At 45.4% G+C, this 22,328-nt stretch overlaps 2 protein-coding genes across 3 annotated transcripts; both read left to right on the forward strand.

Moving 5' to 3' along the window:
• The first annotated feature begins 123 nt into the window (after positions 1-123).
• On the forward strand, positions 124-1,903 carry TRAPPC2B (trafficking protein particle complex subunit 2B). Its single transcript, XM_032171321.2, has 2 exons — positions 124-260; positions 1,367-1,903. The coding sequence occupies exon 2, from the start codon at positions 1,386-1,388 to the stop codon at positions 1,806-1,808; it is 423 nt and encodes a 140-aa protein (XP_032027212.1). The 5' UTR covers positions 124-260; positions 1,367-1,385; the 3' UTR covers positions 1,809-1,903.
• ZNF547 (zinc finger protein 547) lies at positions 165-16,080 on the forward strand. Of its 2 annotated transcripts, none has more exons than XM_032171319.2 (4): positions 165-260; positions 5,118-5,153; positions 8,346-8,472; positions 13,672-16,080. In XM_032171319.2, exons 2-4 carry the CDS (start codon positions 5,130-5,132, stop codon positions 14,727-14,729), a joined length of 1,209 nt encoding a protein of 402 aa, XP_032027210.1. In that variant the 5' UTR covers positions 165-260; positions 5,118-5,129; the 3' UTR covers positions 14,730-16,080. The 2 variants fall into 2 exon arrangements, with proteins under 2 accessions (XP_032027210.1, XP_032027211.1); XM_032171320.2 differs by lacking the exon at positions 165-260 and adding an exon at positions 2,082-5,032.
• Positions 16,081-22,328: the final 6,248 nt, after the last annotated feature.

Below are 22,328 nucleotides of genomic sequence, written 5' to 3' on the forward strand. Positions count from 1 at the left end.
GTGGTTGATTTGGTTTTCTCTGGTGTTTTAACTAGTTCCGGCCTTTGGCGCTCTATGACGTCACCGAAGTGACGGAGCGGAAAAGCGCGAGAAGCGGCTTGGTTCCTTCTGCGCAGAGGCGGTAGTGACACAGGCACAACTGACGGTGGCAGAAGCCCAGCTGACAAGGACTGGGGACAGCGGTGCCCTTGTCTTGCCTTTGTCGCCCCCGCCCCCTCTTCCCTGGCTAGACCTGCGGAGTCCCCGCCGAAGAACCTGAGGTGGGTGCCCCATCCCAGGCCCCCCCCAACCTCCGCCCGACCCCGCCTTCCAGTGCTGAAGCCCATAGAAGGGGCCCTGCAGGTCAGGCCCCTTGTCTCGAAGAGAGGGGCGTTCCTGTGTGGAGTCCCCGTATCAGCTGGTTTGATGCAGCCTCAGAGCTCCCTTCATGGACCTCAGGTTCAGAGCATGGAGGCGCTGCCGAGTGGGCCGCGTCGGGGAGCCCGGAGTGTGGGTTGTTTCTGCGGGAAAGAGAGAGTTTTGTGAATTCTCTCTTGGAATGGCAACCTGAGCAGCCGGTATAACCATGGAAGGTTGTCAAGGGAAGACCAGTGGGAGGGGCAGGTCCAGAGTTAGAACGAGCAGGATGGGGAATTGACCCAGAAGAGGCCACTGCAGTGGATCCCAGAGGCTGGCTGCACCAGAGCCGTGGTAGAAGAGGGGCAATGTGATGGGATTCTGGATAGATCTGGAAGATAGAGCCAACAGGTTTTCCTGCCGTATCAGATATGTCTGTGAACAAAAATAGGGAGTGAAGGGCCGTTTTTTTTTCTATTTTGCCTGAACATCTGAAAGAATGAAGTTGGGGAAGTCAGCAGCATGAAAAGTAGGTTTCATGGAGAAGATCATGGGTTGGAGTTTGGCCAGTGTGATTCTCAGGCGTCTCAAGTTGAAAATGTCACATGGGTAGGGGGCCAGAAAGGTCTGGAGTCTACAGGAGAGAGCTGGTGTAGATTCTTCAAAAGAATAGAGGGTGGCCGGGCGCGGTGGCTCACGCCGGCGATCCCAGCACTTTGGGAGGCCGAGGCGAGCGGATCACAAGGTCAGGCGTTCAAGACCAGCCTGACCAACATGGTGAAACCCCGTCTTTACTAAAAATACAAAAATTAGCCGGGGGTGGTGGCGCGCGCCCGTAATCCCAGCTACTCGGGAGGCTGAGGCAGGAGAATTGCTTGAACCCGGGAGGTGGAGATTGCAGTGAGCCAAGGTCGCGCCACTGCACTCCAGCCTGGGCGACAGCGAGATTCCGTGTCAAAAAAAGGTGCGGAGCGTGGGTCTCTTCCGCGGAAACTGACATTGCGTTTCGGTTGTCGGCCTCCCGCTGCAGGAGCCATATATTGAAGACCATGTCTGGAAGCTTCTACTTTGTAATTGTTGGTCACCATGATAATCCAGTTTTTGAAATGGAGTTTTTGCCAGCTGGGAAGGCAGAATCCAAAGACGACCATCGTCATCTGAACCAGTTCATAGCTCATGCTGCTCTCGACCTCGTAGATGAGAACATGTGGCTGTCGAACAACATGTACTTGAAAACTGTGGACAAGTTCAACGAGTGGTTTGTGTCAGCATTTGTCACTGCAGGGCATATGAGGTTTATTATGCTTCATGACATAAGACAAGAAGATGGAATAAAGAACTTCTTTACTGATGTTTATGATTTGTATATAAAGTTTTCAATGAATCCATTTTATGAACCCAATTCTCCTATTCGATCAAGTGCATTTGACAGAAAAGTTCAGTTTCTTGGGAAGAAACACCTTTTAAGCTGAATGGAGAAAATTCCAAAATAAATGATGTCACCACAATGGTGTATATTCAGGAATGTGTACATTGTAAATTCCTTGATTAAATAGCCTGGAACTCTTTTGTGTATTCTCAGCTTATCTAAACAATGAAATTCCTTTTATATTTAAAAATAGTACATTCTATCTCATGTCACGTGTCAATAGATCAATTGGTATTTCCTTGTGAACAGTGTTATTTATAAAGAGCTCGTTATCAATAATAATGATTTTTTTTTTTTTTTTAGACGGAGTTTTGCTCTTGTTGCCCAGGCTGGAGTGCAGTGGCACAATCTCGTCTCACTGCACCCTCTGCCTCCCAGGTTCAAGCAATTCTTCTGCCTCAGCCTCCCGAGTAGCTGGGATTACAGGCTCCCAACACCTGCCTAATTTTTTTTTTGTATTTTTAGTAGAGACGGGGTTTCACCATGTTGGTCAGGCTGGTCTTGAACTCCTGACCTCGTGATCTGCCTGCCTTGGCCTCCCAAAGTGCTGGGATTACAGGCGTGAGCCACCACTCCTGGCCATGAAATATTTTTACTTAAAAATTGGGAATAAGCTTTCTTTTTCTTTCTTTTTTTGTTTTTGTTTTTGTTTTTTTGTTTTGTTTTGTTTTTCTTTTGAGATGGAGTCTTGCTCCTGTTGTGCAGGGGCTGGAGTGCAGTGGCACGATCTTGGCTCACTGCAACCCCCACCTCCCGGGTTCAAGCAATTCTCCTTCTTTAGCCTCCCGAGTAGCTAGGATTACAGGCGTGCACCACCATGCCTGGCTAATTTTTGTATTTTTAGTAAAGACGGGATTTCACCATATTGGTCAGGTTGGTCTTGAACTCCTGACCTCGTGATCCGCTCACCTCGGCCTCCCAAAGTGCTGGGATTACAGGTGTGAGCCACTGCGCCCGGCCATGAAATATTTTTTACTTAAAAATTGGGAATAAGCTTTTGGGTGTGTGTGTGTGTGTGTGTGTGTGTGTGTGTTTGTTTTTGAGATGGAGTCTTGCTCCTGTCATGCAGGCTGGAGTGCAGTGGCACGATCTTGGCTCACTGCAGTCTCTGCCTCCTGGGTTCAAGCAATTCTCCTTCAGCCTCCAGAGTAGCTGGGATTACGGGCATACGCCTGGCTAATTTCTGTATTTTTAGTAGAGACGGGGTTTAGCCATTTTGGCCAGGCTGGTCTTGAATTCCTGACCTCAGGTTATCTGCCTGCCTCGGCCTCCCAGAGTGCTGGGATTACAGGTATGAGCCACTGCGCCCGGCCGGGAATAAGCTTTCGATTTGCCTGATTCAGATAAGTTGATTTTTTTTTTTTTTTTTTTTGAGATGGAGTTTCGCTCTGTTGTCCAGGCTGAAGTGCAATGGTGCTTGGCTCACTGCAACCTCCGCCTCCTGACTTCAAGCGATTCTCCTGCCTCAGCCTCCCAAAGTGCTGGGATTACAGGTGTGAGCCACCATACCCGGCCCAGATAGGTTGATCTTACAACAATCCAAAAACAAATGTCATAGTCAAGATTTGGTAGATAGATTTAAAACTAAAATATTCTGCCGTTGGAAGTGAAATGTGATAGCACATACATGGACGGTATGCATTTAGAGATGTTATAAAAATGTATTGGCAGTATACATAGCACTACTCAAGAAGCCAAAGAAACACCTGTGCAGTGCTATGTGTCACATGTCTGCTTCTGCCAGAGGCTAGGAATAGTGATCCTGCTATAATGTGAGAACCTGAATCATGTTTGTAAAATAGGAGGCTGGGAGCAGTTCCAGGCCACAGTGAAGTGTGTTGCTTCTGTCACTTTATATTCTTATATTTCCTTTCCCTCAGACAATCAACTGTTGATACCTGTACTTGTAAAAAGTTGTAAGGCAATTTTTAGGGTTGTTGTCAAAGAAAAGCTTGAATTACATTAACATTTGTACTCAGCCTTTTAGGCAATACCCCAGAGGGGGCTGGGAATTGTCTCTTTGTTCCTATGATAAGCAGATCTTACTGTAAAATAGTAAATGTCCATTGAAAAGCGAGTAATACAACCTGTGCTAACTGGGAGCACTTGAACAATTTTGTTCCATTCTGAATAACTTTTCAGCAAGTAATTCTAAGCTTTTGTCTTATATCCTTGTGTAAAATTGCTACCATCATTTTTACCCTATTTGATTTCTTAAATAAAGATGTTTGTTCAAGAAAAAAAAAAAAAAAGAATAGAGAGTGTAGATTGGACCGGGTCCTGAGGATCCAATTTGGTGGGGAAGTCTAAAGGTGATTGCCTGCTAGCTATGTGGTGAGGGAGGAGAGAGCTGATACTTGGGGTTCAGACCATAGGTGGAGCCATAAGCCGGGACGCCTACTTTAGAAAGGCGCAGACCTGCCATAGGAAGGATTTTGTCCTCTGCCTAGAAAAAGGGAGGCGTGGATGGGATAAGGAATGGGCTTGGGATGGAGACTAAGGTTTGAGATGGTTTATATTCTGCACCTACAGGTTTGGCTGACCCTCAGGGCCACTCTTTGTGGGAAAAGAAAAAAGTTATCCAGGCTAGTGGAGCAGCTGGGTTCCAAACTAGGGCACTGCTTTTTCTCCCTCTCCACATAGCAAGGCAAGATTGGATGATCTACTGCCCCAGTCAAGGTCTCCCAGCAAGCTCCCCTCAGAGCCTTATATAACAGGCAGTCCTGGTTGCAGAGAGGACCAGTAGCTGACCTACCTGCTCAGCCCTTCCCTACAACTCATTAAGAATATATGAAACACTTATTGGTGTAAGCACTAACCAGTGTCCTTCTAAATGTGTACACATAGGCAGTTAGAAGTGAAGCTATTCATTGAGCTAAATTCCTGCAAACACTACGTAATTGATTTGACCCAAATTTGCCTATAATTATCAACATACCATGGAAAATTTTAGTATCCTCTAAAATTTTAAAAGCTAAAAATATACACCTCAGTTTTTGAAATTCCACTACATCATTTATACTGAAGACACATAGTAAACCATTAATCCAAGAACAGTAATAGCTGATATGTATGATGAGCTACGAGTGTTTGACACCGGTAAGAGTCCTATGAGGTGGGAGCCATTCTTACAACCTATTTACAGATGAGGGCACTGAAGCTCCAGCAGGTTTACTTCTTTTCTAGAGTCACAGGGCTGCTGAGAGCCAACACTGAAGTCTGAGGAGCTGAGTTTATACAATCAACTTGAGATCAGTTTGCTTTAGGGTAAGGAAGAAGAGATGGTGGTCCAACTCTGCCTATAAGATCTTCCCATGGTTGCCCATTTCTCACGGTTTCCCTCTTCCCTCAGGGTCCCCTGGCGATGGCAGAAATGAACCCTGCACAGGTGAGTGGAGTGTTTTCTACGTTTCACCTACCAGTTATCTCATAGATGGTTTTGGCACCTCCATATAAAGAAAAGTGGTGTCCAGAGACTCTTTTTCTGTCTTTCTCCCTCATGTCTGAAAAGTGAGTGGTTCCACCAGTTCTAGTATCTTAAATTAGGTCTGGGATTTTTGTTTGATTGTTTTAAGTTTACTGTGACACCTTACCTAGATGGCCCTGGATTATGTGGAGTGGCTCCCATTTTTGACAATTGACGTGGTAACATCTGTCAGAGTGTCATGGGCACAAGATTAAGAATGTTTCAGTGTTTAGAGGAGAGATTGAACTGGATTTTTAGGGAACTGCAAGTGTCTGTTATATTGGATAGGAATAGGGAGCAGAGTGGGAGGCAGCTAGAGACACACAAACATCAGGCCTGGAATGACAGCCTAGGTCCTGGGTCTCTAATCTAAGGGAGGTGGTAGATGGGGAAGATTCGAAGCAGAAGAGGGCAGTGATAGGACCCTAGCTTAAGGAACTTTCTTTCGCTTCTGAGTGGAGGACAGACTGTGGAGGTGAGGGTAATGGCAGGGAGATCTGAGAGGATGCTCCTGCAGAAGTCTAGGTGGATGGTGGTGGTAACTTGTCAAGAGTAGCGGTGGCTTCAGGATGTGTTTTGAACTGGAGCTGCCCACATTTTATGATGTAGAGAGTGAGGCAGCTGGGGAGGTGGGACAGAAGGGGAATCAGGAGTGGCCCCATGGTTTTTGTTTGGAAGCATAGATGCTCCATCAGCTAAGATGGGAGAAGTCAGCAATATTAGGAATTTTCAGAGTGAGTATGAGGAGTCAGTGTTTGTTCAGGTCACAGGTGTCTCCAAGACTCCTGGTGGAGGAGTTCAGGTTGGAGATGTCCACACTACGGTGGCTGTCGTATGGACCAGGATGAAGCCATGGATTCAGTTTAGGTGACAGCATCTCTAGGTTATGGTGGCAGTGCTGTTCGAAAACAGAATTGGAATGGGGCATGAGAACTGGGTATCTTACTGGGTACCTGTGCGGTGGTGGAGGAGTCACTAGACAAATGAGGGAATGGAGTGTTTGTGGGGATGAGTGTATGTGAGATGGTGGAGTATAAGAGTGAGGCTTCTGAAGGAGAGTGGACGTGATGGGGTTGCTGAGGGGGGTAATAGGGTGAGGTTGGAGACTTGCTAAGCATCAGTTGGGATGAGGTAATGACGGGAATTCTATTAGTCCGTTTTCATATTGCTACAAAGAACTACCTGAGACTGGTAATTGACTCACAGTTCTTTTTTTTTTTTTTTTTTTTGAGATGTGGCCCAGGCTGGAGTGCAGTGGCACAATCTCGGATCACTGCAATCTCTCCCTGCCAGGTTCAAGTGATTCTTCTGCCTCAGCCTCCTGAGTAGCTGAGATGACAGACTCACCCCCTACGCCCAGCTAATTTTTGTATTTTTGGTAGAGATGAGGTTTCACCATGTTGGCCAGGATGGTCTTGATCTCCTGACCTCATGAGCCACCCTCCTCGGCCTCCCAAAGTGTTGGGATTACAGGCATGAGCCACTGCGCCTGGCCCATAGTTCTTCAGTTCTTCAGGCTTAACAGGAAGCATAACTGAGAGGCCTCAGGAAACTTACAATCCTGTGTCCATGAGGCAGGACACAGCTGAGAGTCTGTGAAGTCCTCACATGGTTTGGGCAGCTGACAGTGAAGTGAGAAACAGGGCCATGTAGGGAACCTTCAATCCAGGGCTTAGGGCTGCCCCCGGTGCTAGGGGACTTTGGTGTTCTGGGGCAGTACTGGGAATGAATTGGATGCTGAGCATATTTGCCATGCACCACCTGCTTTCCGTGTGCAGAGTGGCCTGTTAGGAGGTGAAGGAAATGCCTGTGGTGTGGGCTGAGAGGTGTCTGTGGAATTGACAGGAGTGGAGGTGTGAGAGATGGGATTGGAGTGCTGTCCAAAGAATGATGTGCAGGCAGGAGGAGTGTGAATGGAGGGCCCCAGGCCCTAGCCCTGGTAGCTCAAGGGAGGAGGATGAGTCTGAGTTTGGTTGTCTTGGGAGGCAAGATCTGGGTGACTCCATGCAAACTGGCTGGCAGGGGAGGATGGATTCCCCCATGGGAGGCCCACATTCCTTTTCTACCTTATCTTCCATCTGTTTCCTCTGTGTGCTGGACACGGTGGCCAGTGTCAATATGGAGAGAAAAGTCACTCGCGCCACCTGGATGTGGCTTCTCTTCCACATTGGGAGGGTGTGGAGATTGAGGAAGGAAAGGAGGTGTAGGGGAGAGGGATGAGTTCCTGGAGAGAGAAATGTAGCAGTGATTGTACCCATTGGGTTTTTTTTTTTTTTTTTTTAGATGGAGTCTCGCTGTGTTGTTGCCCAGGCTGGAGTGCAGTGGCATGATCTTGGCTCACTGCAACCTGTACATCCTGGGTTCAAGCAGTTCTGCCTCAACCAAGTAGCTAGGACTACAGGCATGTGCCACCATGCCCAGCTAATTTTTGTATTTTTAGTAGAGATGGGATTTCACTGTGTTGGCCAGGCTGGTCTCGAACTCCTGACCTCTGGTGATCTGCCCACCTCAGCCTCCCAAAGTGTTGGGGTTATAGGCATGAACCACTGTGCCTGGCCCCCATGGAGTTTTCATTTACAGATGTGAGTGAGTGATGCCAGGGACAGGCCAATGACACTCAAAGAAGATATTTATTCCTTATGTTACCCCAAGGAGGGTGCACACCACATACAGGGCCACACGGTGAAGGTTACATAGGGCCACATGGTGAAGTGCCAGATTTGATCAGGAGGAAAATTGGAGTGAGGAGAGTTTAGTTTAGTCCACAGATGCTGTTGGGATTTCCAAGGGAAACAAGGCAGGGCTGGGTGTCAGGATAGTTTGGCTAGTTTTAGTAATTCCAGGACACCTGGGCTATTGGGACTGTCCCTAGTTGTGCAGTACCTGTCCCTGGGTTGATTTAGAGCATGGGAAATACTGGCTTGGTTTGAGAAAGTTAGGGATGGAGGTGGTTCAGAATTTGTGCCCAGGGTGGTAGGGGAGATGGAAACACATTTGGCTGTTAGTTTGTCCCTGTGTTTAATGGGTGGTAAATATAAGTAGAAAATAAATAGAGAACTTAAGTAAATACAGCTTGAAAAGCTTCTCATGTATTCATCTTTCCCAATTTGGCAGGGCCGTGTGGTCTTTGAGGACGTGGCCATATATTTCTCCCAGGAGGAGTGGGGGCACCTTGATGAGGATCAGAGATTGCTGTACCGTGATGTGATGCTGGAGAATTTGGCCCTTTTGTCCTCACTAGGTAAGGCCCTCACACTTGCCCAGTGTCCTGGGTTGGGCTGTGTTGTCTCCTTTTACCTGAAGGCAGCTCTGCGTTTCCCACAGTGAGACCATAGGTGCTGCTGCTTTTCCTTGTTTCCTGACATACGTTCCATGAGAGTCAGCACTGGGCTGTGTGCTCTGTGCTCCCTTTTTCCTAGCAGCCCCATCTCCTGCTGTTCTGAGGCTTGCAAGAAAGGGCTCAGGATCCAGAAATGTTGAAGTTGACGTAGAGACCCACTGGTCCTGTGTTCTAGTCAAATGCATGAGACTTCTGTGCTCTGTTGTTCCCTTGCTCTTGCCAATATTTCTTGGTGCCTTCTTGTTCCTGGAATTTCTGGCACTGACCTGATCACTAATTTGGTGAACCACTGGCTTGATTGTGTAGGATGTAGAAATCTTCTGTGAAGTTCTGGTGATTATAGAATGTGGAATATCATCAGGTGATCTCTCTGGGAATGTGCTGTCTTGTCTCTTTCTGTGTCTTTCCCCAGGACTGGTCTCTTTCAGGTCTCACAGACTGTCACCTTAAGCAATGGGGAGGGCCCTGGTATCCAGGGGGGTGGATATTACTCCCTGAAGGGCTGTAGAGACTCAGAGGGACATGATCCTGGTTCCGGGAGTAGGGAAAAGGTGTAATATCACAGCTGGGGTCATATTACTAGGAACCTGTCTGGTGACCCCTGTTGTTTAGTTGAAGACTGGTTGCCACAACTCACTCTTCTTTTCCTTCACCCATTGTCATTTTTACTCTGACTTCTAATCCCTGGCTTCCAGCTGTTACCTATTCTCTTCGACTGCTCCCTTTGCAGTGCCATCCACTGCGTGACCTGTACTTAAGGTGAGGTCTGCGTGTATTTGTCAGTAGTGCCTGAACACCATCTACTCTGTCACAATCAGATCTCTCTGGGTTTAGACACAGCCTTCTACACACTGCTCACTAGTCACTAGCAGCCATGGCCTGTGGAAAGCCATTTGCAGAGAAGTGACTTGGAGACCCTCCTTCTCCTCTCTGCACTGTACCCCTCTCTTGTGTTCTTACCCATCATCAGGGCTCTCCCATTATGGGTATTTGCCAGGTCCAACTCTGCACAGCAGGCCTTCTTCTCATTGGCCTTAGTGTTTGTATTACTTCATTCTCACTCTGCTATTAGGAAATACCCAAGACTGGGTAATTTCTAAAGGAAAGAGGTTAATTGACTCACAGGTCCCCATTGCTGGGGAGGCCTCAGGAAACTTACAATCATGGCGGAAGGCAAAGGAGAACTAGGCATCTTCTTCACAGGGCAGCAAGACAAATGAGTCCAAGCAGGGAAAATGCCAGACACATAAAACCAGCAAATTTCTTGAGAATTTACTCAGTTTCATGAGAACAGCATGGGGAAAACTGTTCCCATGATTCAGTTATGTCCACCTGGTCCCACCCTTGACAGGTGGGGATTATGGGGATTACAATTCAAGATGAGATTTGGGTGGGGACACAGAGCCTAACCATATTATTCCACCCCAGCCCCTCCCAAATTTTATGTTCCTTTCACATTTCAACACCAATCATGCCTTCCTAACAGTCCCCCAAACTCTTAATTCATTCTAGCATTAACCCAAAAGTCCAAGTCCAAAGTCTCATCTGAGATGAGGCAAGTCCCTTCTGCCTATGAGCCTGTAAAATCAAAAGCAAGTTAGTTACTTCCAAGATATAATGGGATACAGGTATTGGATAAATGTACCTATTCCTAATGGAAGAAGTTGGCCAAAACAAAGCCTACAGGCCCCATGCAAGTCCAAAACCCAGCGAGGCAGGCATTAAATCTTAATGCTCTGAAATGATATCCTCTGACTCCATCTCTCACATCCAGGGCACACTGATGTAATAGTTGGGCTCCCACTGTCTTGGGCAACTCTACCCCTGTGGCTTTGCAGGGTACAGACCCCCTCTCAGCTGCTTTCATGGGCTGGCATTGAGTGTCTCTGGCTTTTTCAGGCACACGGTGCAAGCTGTTGGTGGATCTACCATTCTGCGGACTGGAGGACATGGCCTTCTTCTCATAGCTCCACTAGGTAGTGCCTCAGTAGGGAGTCTGTGTGGGGGCTCTGACCCCACATTTCCCTTCCTGCAGTACCCTAGCAGAGGTTCTCCATGAGTTTCACCCCTGCAGCAAACCTCTGCCTGGACATCAGGCATTTCCATACATCCTCTGAAATCTAGGTGGAGGTTCCTTCCCAAATATCAGTTCATGACTTCTGTGCACCCACAGGCCCAACACCATGTGCAAGCCACCAAGGCTTGGAGCTTACACCCTCTGGAGCGATGGCTGGAGCTGTACCTTGCCCCTTTTAGCCATGGCTGGAGCTGAAGCAGCTGGGATGCAGGGTGCCATGTCCTGAGGCTGCATAGAGCAGGGGGACCCAGGGCCAGCAGCTGGGATGCAGGGCTCCATGTCCTGAGGCTGCACTGAACAGCCTGGGCCAGGCCCACGAAACCATTTTTCCCTCCTAGGCCTCTGGGCCTATGATGGGAGGGGCTGCCGGGAAGGTCTCTGACAGGCACTGGAGACATTTTCCCATCATCTTCATGGTTAACATTCCACTCCTCGTTACTTGTGCAAATTTCTGCAGCAGCCTTGAATTTCTCCCCAGAAAATGGGTTTTTCTTTTCTAATGCATAGCCAGGCTGCAAATTTTCCAAACTTTTCTGCTTTGCTTCCTCTTGAACACTTTAGCACTTAGACATTTCTTCTGCCAGATACCCTAAATCATCTCTCTCAAGTTCAAAGTTCCACAGATATGTAGGGCAGGGGCAAGAAGCTGCCATTCTCTTTGCTAAAGCATAGCAAGAGTCACCTTTACTCCAGTTCCCAACAAGTTGCTCATCTCTGTCTAAGACCACCACAGCCTGGACTTCATGGCCCATATTGCTAAATCAGCATTTTGATCAAAGCCATTCATCAAGTCTCTAGGAAGTTCCAAACTTTCCCACATTTCCTGTCTTCTGCTGAGCCCTCCAAACTGTTCCAACCTCTGCCTGTTACCCAGTTCCAAAGTCACTTCCACATTTTCAGGTATCCTTACAGCAGTATTTCACAACCTCAGTACCAGTTTACTACATGTGTCCGTTCTCACACTGCTATTAAATACCCTTGCTGGGCGCGGTGGCTCACTCCTGTAATCCCAGCATTTTGGGAGGCTGAGGTGGGTGGATCACCTGAGGTCAGGAGTTCGAGACCAGCCTGGCCAATATGGTGAAACCCTATCTCTACTAAAAATAGAAAAATTAGCCGGGTATGGTGGCAGGTGCCTGTAATCCTAGCTACTCTGGAGGCTGAAGCAAGAGAATCACTTGAACCCAGGAGGTGGAGGTTGCAGTGAGCTGAGATTGTGCCACTGCACTCCAGCCTGGGTGACAGAGCAAAACTCTGTCTCAAAAGAAAGAAATACCCGATACTTGGCCAGGCTTGGTGGCTCACTCCGATAATCCCAGCACCTTGGGGGGCTGAGGTGGACGAGTCACTTGAGATCAGGAGTTCGAGACCAGACTGGCCAACATGGCGAAAACCCGTCTCTACTAAAAATAACAACAACAACAAAAAATTAGCCGGGCATGGTGGCTCATAGCTGTTATCCCAGCTACTTGGGAGGCTGAGGCAGGAGAATTGCTTGAACCCAGGAAGCGGAGGTTGCAGTAAGCTGAGATCACGCCACTGCACTCCAGGCTCTGGGAAAGAATGAGAGTTTGTCTAAAAAAAAAAAAAAAAAAAAAAAGACATACCCAAGATTGGATAATTTATAAAGGAAAGAGGTTGAATTGACTCACAGTTCCGCATGGTTGGGAGGTCTCAGGAAATTTACCATCATGGTAGAAGACAAAGGAGAAGCAGGCATCTTCACAGGATGGCAGGATGAAGTGAGTGCAAGCAGGGGAAATGCAAGATGCTTATAAAACCATTAGATTGGCCCACACCTGTAATCCCAGCACTTTGGGAGGCCGAGGAGGGCAGATCACCTGAGGTCAGGCGTTTGAGACCAGCCTGGCAAACATGGTGAAACCCCATCTCTACTAAAAATACAATAATTAGCCAGCGTGGTGGCACGTGCCTGTAATCCCAGCTACTCAGGAAGCTGAGGCAGGAGAATCACACTTGAACCCAGGATGCAGATGTTGCAGTTAACAGAGATCGTGCCACTGCACTCCAGCCTGGGCGGCAGAGCAAGACTCAGTCTCAAAATAAATAAATAAAACCCATGAGATCTCAGGAGAACTCACGATCATGAGAACAGCATGGGGCAACCATCCCCATGATTCGGTTACCCTCACCTGGTCCCACCCTTGACACGTGGGGATTATGGAGATTACAATTCAAGATGAGATCTGGGTGGGGACGCAGAGCCTAACCATATTGTTCCCAGACCAAACCGAGGGTGGGGCTGCTTATTCTCGCAGCCCAGTAATGAGATGCCGATGAACTGGGAAAAAAGAGAGTTTTTATTTCTGTAACCGGTTACAGGGAGAAGGCCTGGAAATTATTGCCAGACCAACTCAAAATTACAAAGTTTTCCAGAGCTTATATACCTTCTAAGCTATTTGTCTACATGTGAGTGTGCATTCATCTAAAGATATAAGTGATTAACTTCTCTGTAACCAAGATCTGAGTCCTGAAGACCTCCCTCTGGAGCCTTAGTAAATTTACTTCATCTAAATGGGTCCAGGTGCTGGGGTGATTACCCTTATCTTGTCTCCTTCTAAATCATGGAGGTTTGGGGAGTTTCTTTAGAACCCCAATAAACTTATTTGTGGAGGCCTGGGGAGTTTCTTCAGACCCCCAGTAAAAAGTATTTAATCCTAAACAGGTCCTGTTGAGAATTCCTTCATTATCTTTTCATCCTTTAAGGCCCAGGAAAGGCCTGGCAAAACTCTTGGTGGGCTTTTGTTACATTCCAGCCTGTGCATGAGGGCACTGGCTCTATCAGCTTTTAATCAACGTAACCACTCAGTCAGTGCTGAAACCGTTGTCATGGAGGCCTGCCTGCTCAGCCGTTAGTGAGACCTGGCCTGCCACAGACCAGGGTTCATGCCCGTCACCAATTCCACAATCATTTTCATGGAGTGTGTGACTGACATTTGTGATGGGGTTGCCTCCGCTCATCACAGTCAACATGCACCTCACCAGCATTTTTATTCTTACAGGTTGTTGCCATGGAGCTGAGGATGAGGAGGCACCTTTAGAGCCAGGTGTTTCTATAGGAGTGTCACAGGTCATGGCTCCAAAGCCATGTCTATCTACCTGGAAGACCCAGCCCTGTGAGACCTGTAGCTCACTTCTGAAGGACATTCTGCGTCTGGCTGAGCATGACGGAACACACCCCGAGCAGGGACTGTACACGTGTCCAGCACATCTTCACCAGCACCAAAAGGAGCAGATTAGAGAGAAACTTTCTAGAGGGGATGGAGGAAGACCGACATTTGTGAAGAACCACAGAGTTCACACAGCAGGAAAGACCTTCTTGTGCAGTGAATGTGGGAAAGCCTTTAGCCACAAACATAAACTTGCTGACCATCAGAAAATCCACACTGGAGAAAGACCTTACAAGTGCAGCAAATGTGGGATATTGTTTATGGAAAGGTCCACACTCAATAGACATCAGAGAACTCACACTGGAGAAAGGCCTTATGAGTGCAATGAATGTGGGAAGGCCTTTCTTTGTAAGTCTCACCTTGTTCGTCACCAGACAATCCACTCTGGAGAAAGGCCTTATGAGTGCAGTGAATGTGGGAAATTGTTTATGTGGAGTTCCACACTCATTACACATCAGAGGGTTCACACTGGAAAGAGGCCTTATGGTTGCAGTGAATGTGGGAAGTTCTTTAAGTGCAACTCAAACCTCTTTAGGCATTATAGAATTCATACAGGAAAAAGGTCTTATGGTTGCAGTGAATGTGGGAAATTCTTTATGGAAAGGTCTACACTCAGTAGACATCAGAGAGTTCACACTGGAGAAAGGCCTTATGAGTGCAATGTATGTGGGAAATTCTTTAGCTTAAAATCCGTCCTCATTCAACACCAAAGAGTTCACACTGGAGAACGGCCTTATGAATGCCGTGAGTGTGGGAAGGCCTTCCTTACAAAGTCCCACCTCATTTGTCATCAGACAGTTCACACTGCAGCAAAGCAGTGCAGTGAATGTGGGAAATTCTTTAGGTATAACTCCACACTTCTCAGACATCAGAAAGTCCACACTGGATAAGGCCCTTATGAATGCAGTGGATGTGGGAAAGCCTTCAGTCACCAACATATTGTGGCTGGACAGCAGGCAGTACACACTGGAGAAAGACTTGAGTGCTGTGAATGTGGGTAATTATGTAGGTACAGCTCTCCAGTCGCTATGTATCAGAGAATTCACACTGCAGAAATGTGTGTTCAGCAAACTTGGAACATTATTTTGGTTTGACTCTCATCTCATTAGACATTGGAGAGTTTACACTGAAGAAGAGTCTTTTCAATAAAGTAGAAAGTGGTAAAGATTCAACATGCAAGATTGTACTTATTGGGCTTCAGAATATCCACACTAGTGAAAGTCTTCTGAGTACGGCAAATGTGTGACATTATTTTGCTACTACTTCACACTTCTTGGACACCATGTAGTTCACACTGGAAAAAGGCCACATATGTGCCTTGAATGTAGCCAAGATGATGAACAACACCCAGAAATCTCTGATTTAGCACTGAGAACTAGTATTATATGGTTTTTAAAAAACAGTGGTAAAGTACATGCCACATAAAATTTGCCATCTTAACTATTGTAATGTCTTGTTTAATACTTGAAGTACATTGGCATTGTTGAGCAAAGAATATCCTGAACTCTTTATCTTGTAAAATGAAGCTATAACCGTTAAATAACAACTCATTTCCACATTTCTTCCATCCCTGGTGACCACCATTCTATTCTTAAGTCATGAATCTGACTATTCTTGGTACTTCAGAGAAGAAGAATCTTAGAGTGCTTTTCATTATTTTTTTTCACTTAGGATAATATCCTCAAAGTTCATCCATTTTTTAGCATGTGCCAGAAATTTTAAGGCTGAGCAATATTTCATTGTTTGCATTTACCACATTTCCTTTATTTCTGACATCTATTCATGGACACTTGGGTTACTTCTACCTCTGGCTATTGTGAATATTGCTACTACAAGCATAAGGGCACAAATATCTCTTCAAGACCCTGCTTTCAATTCTTATTGGGTACCCAAAAAAGTGGAACTGCTGGATCACATGGTACTTCTAACTTTAATTCTTTGACGAACTGAGAAACTTTTCCATAAAACTTGCACCGTTTTACATTCCTAACATTCCACAAAAGTTGTGATTTGTCCTCATTCTAATCCATAGAAGGCAACATTTCTAACAAGTTTCTAGGTGATTTTGTTGTTGCTGATGTAGGGACTACATTTTGAGAACTGTCCTATCTCATTTTTATAACAATGCAGATATTCTGTAAATACCCCTTGTTTCTATGTTCTATCCTATGAGTCTTTTCATTTTATTAATTTTTCCCAATGTTTGCAACCAGGAAATAGCTTGTCGTCTTTGATATAAAACAGAAAGCTTTGCAAAATACCAATTGCATTCTGTAGCCCGTGGATCATTTTCTCCCCTAATCTATGTAGATATTTAGTGGCGTATAATCTTGTAAGAGAATACATCATGGTAAGAATACATTTTAAAGGACCTTAAGTAAGGTCACAAAATACAGCAATTTACCTGTGGACCTGCCCTCCACCCAGACCGTCCAGTCCCAACGACTGTGCTCTTACTGCTGCTTTCCAGGTGTGTACCTATCATGGGGTGTGCATGCCACTGACCATTCCTCTTAATGGGTTCTAGGCAACAGATAGAATAGCTTAGGTGCCAAAGCCACAGAACCTGTCAGGGGTTGTGTCATTTTGAAAATTATGCCAAATTCTAAATGATCTTACATGGCAGCAGTCCCCAGCCTTTTTGGCACCAGGAACTGGTTTCATGAGAGACAATTTTTCCGTGGATGGCGGTGCAGGGGGCTGGATGGTTTCGGAATGAAACTCTTCCACCTCAGATCATCAGGCATTAGTTAGATTCACATAAGGAGCGCACCTAGCTCCCTTGCATGCAGCAGTTCACAGTAGGGTTTGCGCTCCTATGATGTCTAATGCCGCCGCTGATCAGGAGGTGGAGATCAGGCAGGAATGCTCGCTCCTGCTGTGAGGCACTGTGTGGCCTAGTTCCTGACGGGCCACAGACTGGTACGGTCTGTGGCTTCGGGGTTGGGGATCGTCGTTAAATGGGATTTGGGGAATTTTATTTGGGTTCTCTCTTTGACTATTCTATTGTCAAAGTTATTCCATCCAATTTTTCTAGAGTAAGCCAGGTTCTGTGTCATGTAATAGAGCCACATAAATAGCAAGGGTGCTATTGTGAACTGTGCATGCGAGGGATCAAGTTGTGTTCCTTATGTGAATCTGAGCTAAAATAAGAAAAAAATAAAAGATAAAAATTTAGCTTGTGAGGTTAGAAGCAAGACAGTCATGTTAGATTTCTGTCGTTATTCATAGTTCTGCAAAGATGGTTTCGGGTTGTGCATCAACCGAAACGTGCTCTTCCATCCAGCAGCATTTAAAACCAAAGATGCTGTCCCTTAATTAGTTAACTCTCACAATCCATTTTAGTAATGGTTCCTCAGGAAACTGACTATTTCAATCTATAAAGTAAAACAATTTGTTCACATTATACTCTCTGGTTTGAATAGTTACTTGGTGTTGCTCTTCCCCACATTGACTACCTTCTTGGTAGCCATAGGTCTCAGAGGCATTTTCTGTTGTCCCTAAATGATTCTGCCCTTGGTGGGAGGTGGCTTTTAGGCTGGCTGGTGGCTTTCGTTCAGATGGACTGAAATCTAAGCTTGATCTATCTCAAGTTTGGACCCAGCACCCACTAATTTTTTTTCTTTAGCTATTATAGATAACAAAGGATTGAATAATTTGCTTTTTGCTTATTAGCTTGCATTTTCTTATGCATGCAGTGAACCAGAGATTGAATATTTTGCTTTTTGCATATTAGTTTGCATTTTCTTATGCATCCAGTGTACCAACTCCCTGGGAGTCGGATCCATCTCTAAATTTCCATGGTAACTCTTACCTTTAGTAACTGAGCACAGACAGCCACAGCTCCATACCATGTATGGCCATTTGGCCACTAAGGAATCAAAGGTTTTTCATCCTCCACCCATTTTTAAATTGAGGATTATTCAAAAGTTAAACAAAAAACTTTATTATCTCTTATTAATATATGTAAATTGTGTTCAAAATAGAAAATGAACTACTTTTTTTTTTTTTTTTTTTTTTTTGAGACAGATTCTCACTCTGTTGCCCAGGCCAGAGTGCAATGGTGCGATCTTGGCTCACTGTAACCCATCGCCTCCCGGGTTCAAGCAATTCTCCTGCTTCTACCTCCCAAGTAAACCAGCCGGTAATTTTTGTGTGTGTGTGTATGTATATATATATATAATATATATATATTTATTTTTTTAGTAGAGACGGGGTTTCACCAAGTTGGCCAGGCTGGTCTCGAACTCCTGACCTCAGGTGATCCACCTGCCTTGGCCTCCCAAAGTGCTGGGATTACAGGCGTTAGCCACCTCGCCCTGCCCAGAATTACTTTTTCTTTAGCAAAAAACCACATCTTCATTTTTTAAATATAAGCTTCTTCATGAAAAACACATAGTAAACATCATGGCACTGGGCTGCACAGTACTTTGATAGAGCACGTTGATGTAAAGACATTTTTGTAAGTGTTTAGAGCATGCCTTTTATATCTAAACATGCAAAGAAATGAGTAGCCTCCCATTTACTGTAAACAACTGCCACCAGCTGCCTCTGACACTGCAGCTCTTGCTTGTGACAGCCATTACGCACACCAAGGTCAAGTTCTTTCACAGGACAAAGTAATCTCTGGTACCCCCCAAAACCAATGATATCAGGTAATGCACTACAAAAGAAGGCAGAATTTTAGACCTGAGATAAATCTGTCCTCTTAAAACTCTTGAGAGAGAGAGAGAGAGAGAGAGAGATTTCCTCATCTGGTTAGTGTAGATAGCAGGTTGGCTTCCCGAGCTGGTCAGTGCAGTAGTGGGCTAGAGTTCTGTCTTATATTTGGCTTGGCCATTGTTGATTTCTATAGTCAATTTCTTACATGTAAACAAGGAAGATATCTATAATATTGAGATTTCTTGTTTTCTTAACTGGTCTTAGGTTGAAAATTGATTTGATTTTCATTCTCCTCCCCCCTCCCCCCACCATCCCAATCTTCTGCCTCTGCCGGATCTTCAGCTGGGTAGCATTTTGGTTTTGTTTGTTTTTTAACCTGGAGGATGTCCCCAGATATCAAAACCTAAACTTCTGATTCTTAGAAGTCCTCCCTTCGATGAGTTGCTAGTTTTATTTCTGAACATGAACTTACCAAAACATCCCCCAGAAATCCCCTGGTCTCAGACATAGCTCTCTATGCTTCCCATTCCATGGCAGCAACTCAGCCTAACTCATTCAAAGCAAAAAAGCAATCCCTTCTTGCTTAAGTGACACAAGGATCCCCAGATGAACAAGTAGCTGTATCACCCTTCAATTAAATGTAAATAATATTTACTTCTGGTGGAACCTCTCCTTCCTTGGAACAAAGGGCCCCCAACCAGCAGAATTTACAATTAAGAAGAAGTGGCCAGACACAGTGGCTCAAGACTGTAATCCCAGCACTTTGGGAGGCCGAGGCAGGCAGATCATAAGGTCAGGAGTTCAAGACCAGTCTGGCCAACATGGTGAAACCCTATCTCTACTAAAGATACAAAAAATTAGCTGGGTGTGGTGGTGCGTGCCTGTAATCCCAGCTACTCGGGAGGCTGAGGCAGGAGAATTGCTTTAACCCGGGAAGTGGAGGTTGCAGTGGGCTGAGATCATGCCATTGCACGCCAGCGTGGGCAACAGGGCGAAAAAAAAAATATTAGCCGGGCGTGGTAGCGGGCACCTATAATCTCAGCTATTCAGGAGGTTGAGGCAGAAGAATCGCTTGAACTCGGGAGGCAGAGGTTGCAGTGAGCTGAGATTGCACCAATGCACTCCAGCCTGGGTGACAGAGCAAGACTCTGTCTAAAAAAAAAAGAAAAGAAAAGAAAGGAAAGAAGAAGAAGGGTAGCAGAAATTCTGTGAATGAGTTATTAGGTTCAAAATGAGGATGCTCAATATATTCCATAGGTTCAGAAAAAAATTACGATGAAAAGAATTGTCAAATTTTGTAACTGATACTTGACCTGGTTAAATTTGAATTATTTCTAATTCCCTATGTATATGTGCAGTGAGATAAAAAATATTGTATGCGACATACTCATCATAAAATTATTTGTTGCTTATCTGAAATACATTCTAAATCGGGGTCCCCAACCCCTGGGGCCACAGATGAGTACTATGGCCTGTTAGGAATGGGGCCATATAGCAGAAGGTGAGTGGCAGACTAGTGAGCATTGCTGCCTGATCCCCGCCTGCTGTCAGATCGACAGCAGCATTAGATTCTCATAGGGGTGCAAATCCTACTGTGAACTGCAGATGAGAGGGATCTAGGTTGTATGCTCCTTATGAGAATCTAATGCCTCTGAAACCATCTGCCCCCACACCCCTCTCCCTTATCCATGGAAAAATTGTCTTCCACAAAACCGGTCCCTGGTACCAAAAAGTTTGGGGATCACAGTTCTAATGACATAACTCTTTCCCTGATAATTTGCTTCTATTTAACAATTCCTTGTTTTATAGAATTTGCTTACAGAATTCCTGCAGTTACAGTCTTGATGCCATTTATGTTGTGACAAACCTTCGTCATTTGTCATATTCAACTTATTTCATTCCTTTATCTATTAGACATTCATTAATGAGAAACACACTCAACAGTAGCATTCTGAGCCTAAAGACTCATGATGATAAACAGTGTAGAAAGCATTACAAACTCTATTATAATTATTCTACCATCTCCATCTGATTTTAACAAAAAAGTTATTTTGTCTCTTTCTTTGGAACTAGTTGAGAAAATCATGCACCTTCCAAAATTAATATATATTTGACTGTCCACCATTTTCATTAGTCAATGGGCAATTACACAGAGTCGAAGACCTTCAAAGGGAATTGTAAATACTCCTCAGTAAGTTCATCATAAATTATAAACTTGCATTTTGACATTTTTTGCCTTCAATATACTCAAAATATAGACAATAGCAACTTCTACAAGAGTTGAAAAACATTGTGGGTACAGTGGCTCATGCCTGTAATCACAGCACTTTGGGAGGCCTAGGCGGGCAGATCACTTGAGATCAGTAGTTCGAGACCAGTATGGCCAACATGGCGAAACCCCATCTCTAATAGAAATACAAAAAATTAGCCAGGCATGGTGCCATGCGCTTGTAATCCCAGCTACTCGGGAGGCTGAGGCACGAGAATCACTTGAACCTGGGAGCCAGAGGTTGCAGTGAGCCGAGATTGCGCCACTGCACTCCAGCTGGGTGACAGAGTGAAACTGTATCTTAAAAAAAAAAAAAGAAGGCCGGGCGCGGTGGCTCAAGCCTGTAATCCCAGCACTTTGGGAGGCCGAGGCGGGCGGATCACGAGGTCAGGAGATCGGGACCATCCTGGCTAACACGGTGAAACCCCGTCTCTACTAAAAATACAAAAAAATTAGCCGGGCATGTTGGCGGGCGCCTGTAGTCCCAGCTACTCGGGAGGCTGAGGCAGGAGAATGGCGTGAACCCGGGAGGCGGAGCTTGCAGTGAGCCGAGATGCGCCACTGCACTCCAGCCTGGGGGACAGAGCAAGACTCCGTCTCAAAAAAAAAAAAAAAAAGAAAAGAAAGAAAAAAGAAAACACTGGAGAAAACGTTGGATTTTACAATGTAATGTCTGAGTCAGTTAGTCTACCATTTCATATACAAACTCATAACTAATTATAAACAGAGATGGAACCATTGAAAGCTTGCAAACTTTAAAATTATATTCATATAATTAAAATATAAGTAATAATTTATATTCAATTAAGAATAAATTGGGCCAGGCGCAGTGGCTCATGCCTGTAATCCCAGCACTTTGGGAGGCCGAGGCAGGTGGATCTTGAGGTCAAGAGATTGAGACCATCCTGGCCAACATGGTGAAATCCCATCTCTACTAAAAATACAAAAAAATTGGCTGGGCATGGTGGTGTGCACCTGTAGTCCCAGCTACTTGGGAGGCTGAGGCAGGAGAATCACTTGAACCCGAGAGGCGGAGGTTGCAGTGAGCCAAGATCACACCACTGCACTCCAGCCTGGCGACAGAGCAAGACTCCGTCTCAAAAAAAAAAAAAAAAAAAGAAAAGAATCAATTGATTTTGATATCTCAAGGAAAAAAAAGTGATGCTCCTCTTTGTCTGCAGGGCAGAGGTGTAGTTTTCAGGCAGTCTCCTCAAATAAAGCCAAAACTGCTATTATATGAGCTTTTAGGAAGGCTGGCCTTCAGGGATTGAGGACTTTCAGAAGCAGCAGAGTTGAAAGATTGATGGACTTTCAGGTGCGTTAGTGTAACTGCAACCATTTACCAACTGGCTTTCATAAACAAGATTACTGACAGGAGGCACTTGCGGATTAGTTGTTGCCAGCAGCCTGGGGCTGCCACTGATTGACCGTCTTTAGTACTGGGCCTTACCCACATTGGAAAAATTTTAGAAGCTTGGCCTAACAATGATTTGCTTTGTTTCTGGTTAATTACTGGGGTGAAGCTTTTGCCGACTAGCTGACTTTTAAAGCATATGTA

Source organism: Hylobates moloch, unplaced genomic scaffold (assembly GCF_009828535.3).
Source record: "Hylobates moloch isolate HMO894 unplaced genomic scaffold, HMol_V3 SCAFFOLD_12, whole genome shotgun sequence".
Lineage (NCBI taxonomy): Eukaryota > Metazoa > Chordata > Mammalia > Primates > Hylobatidae > Hylobates > Hylobates moloch.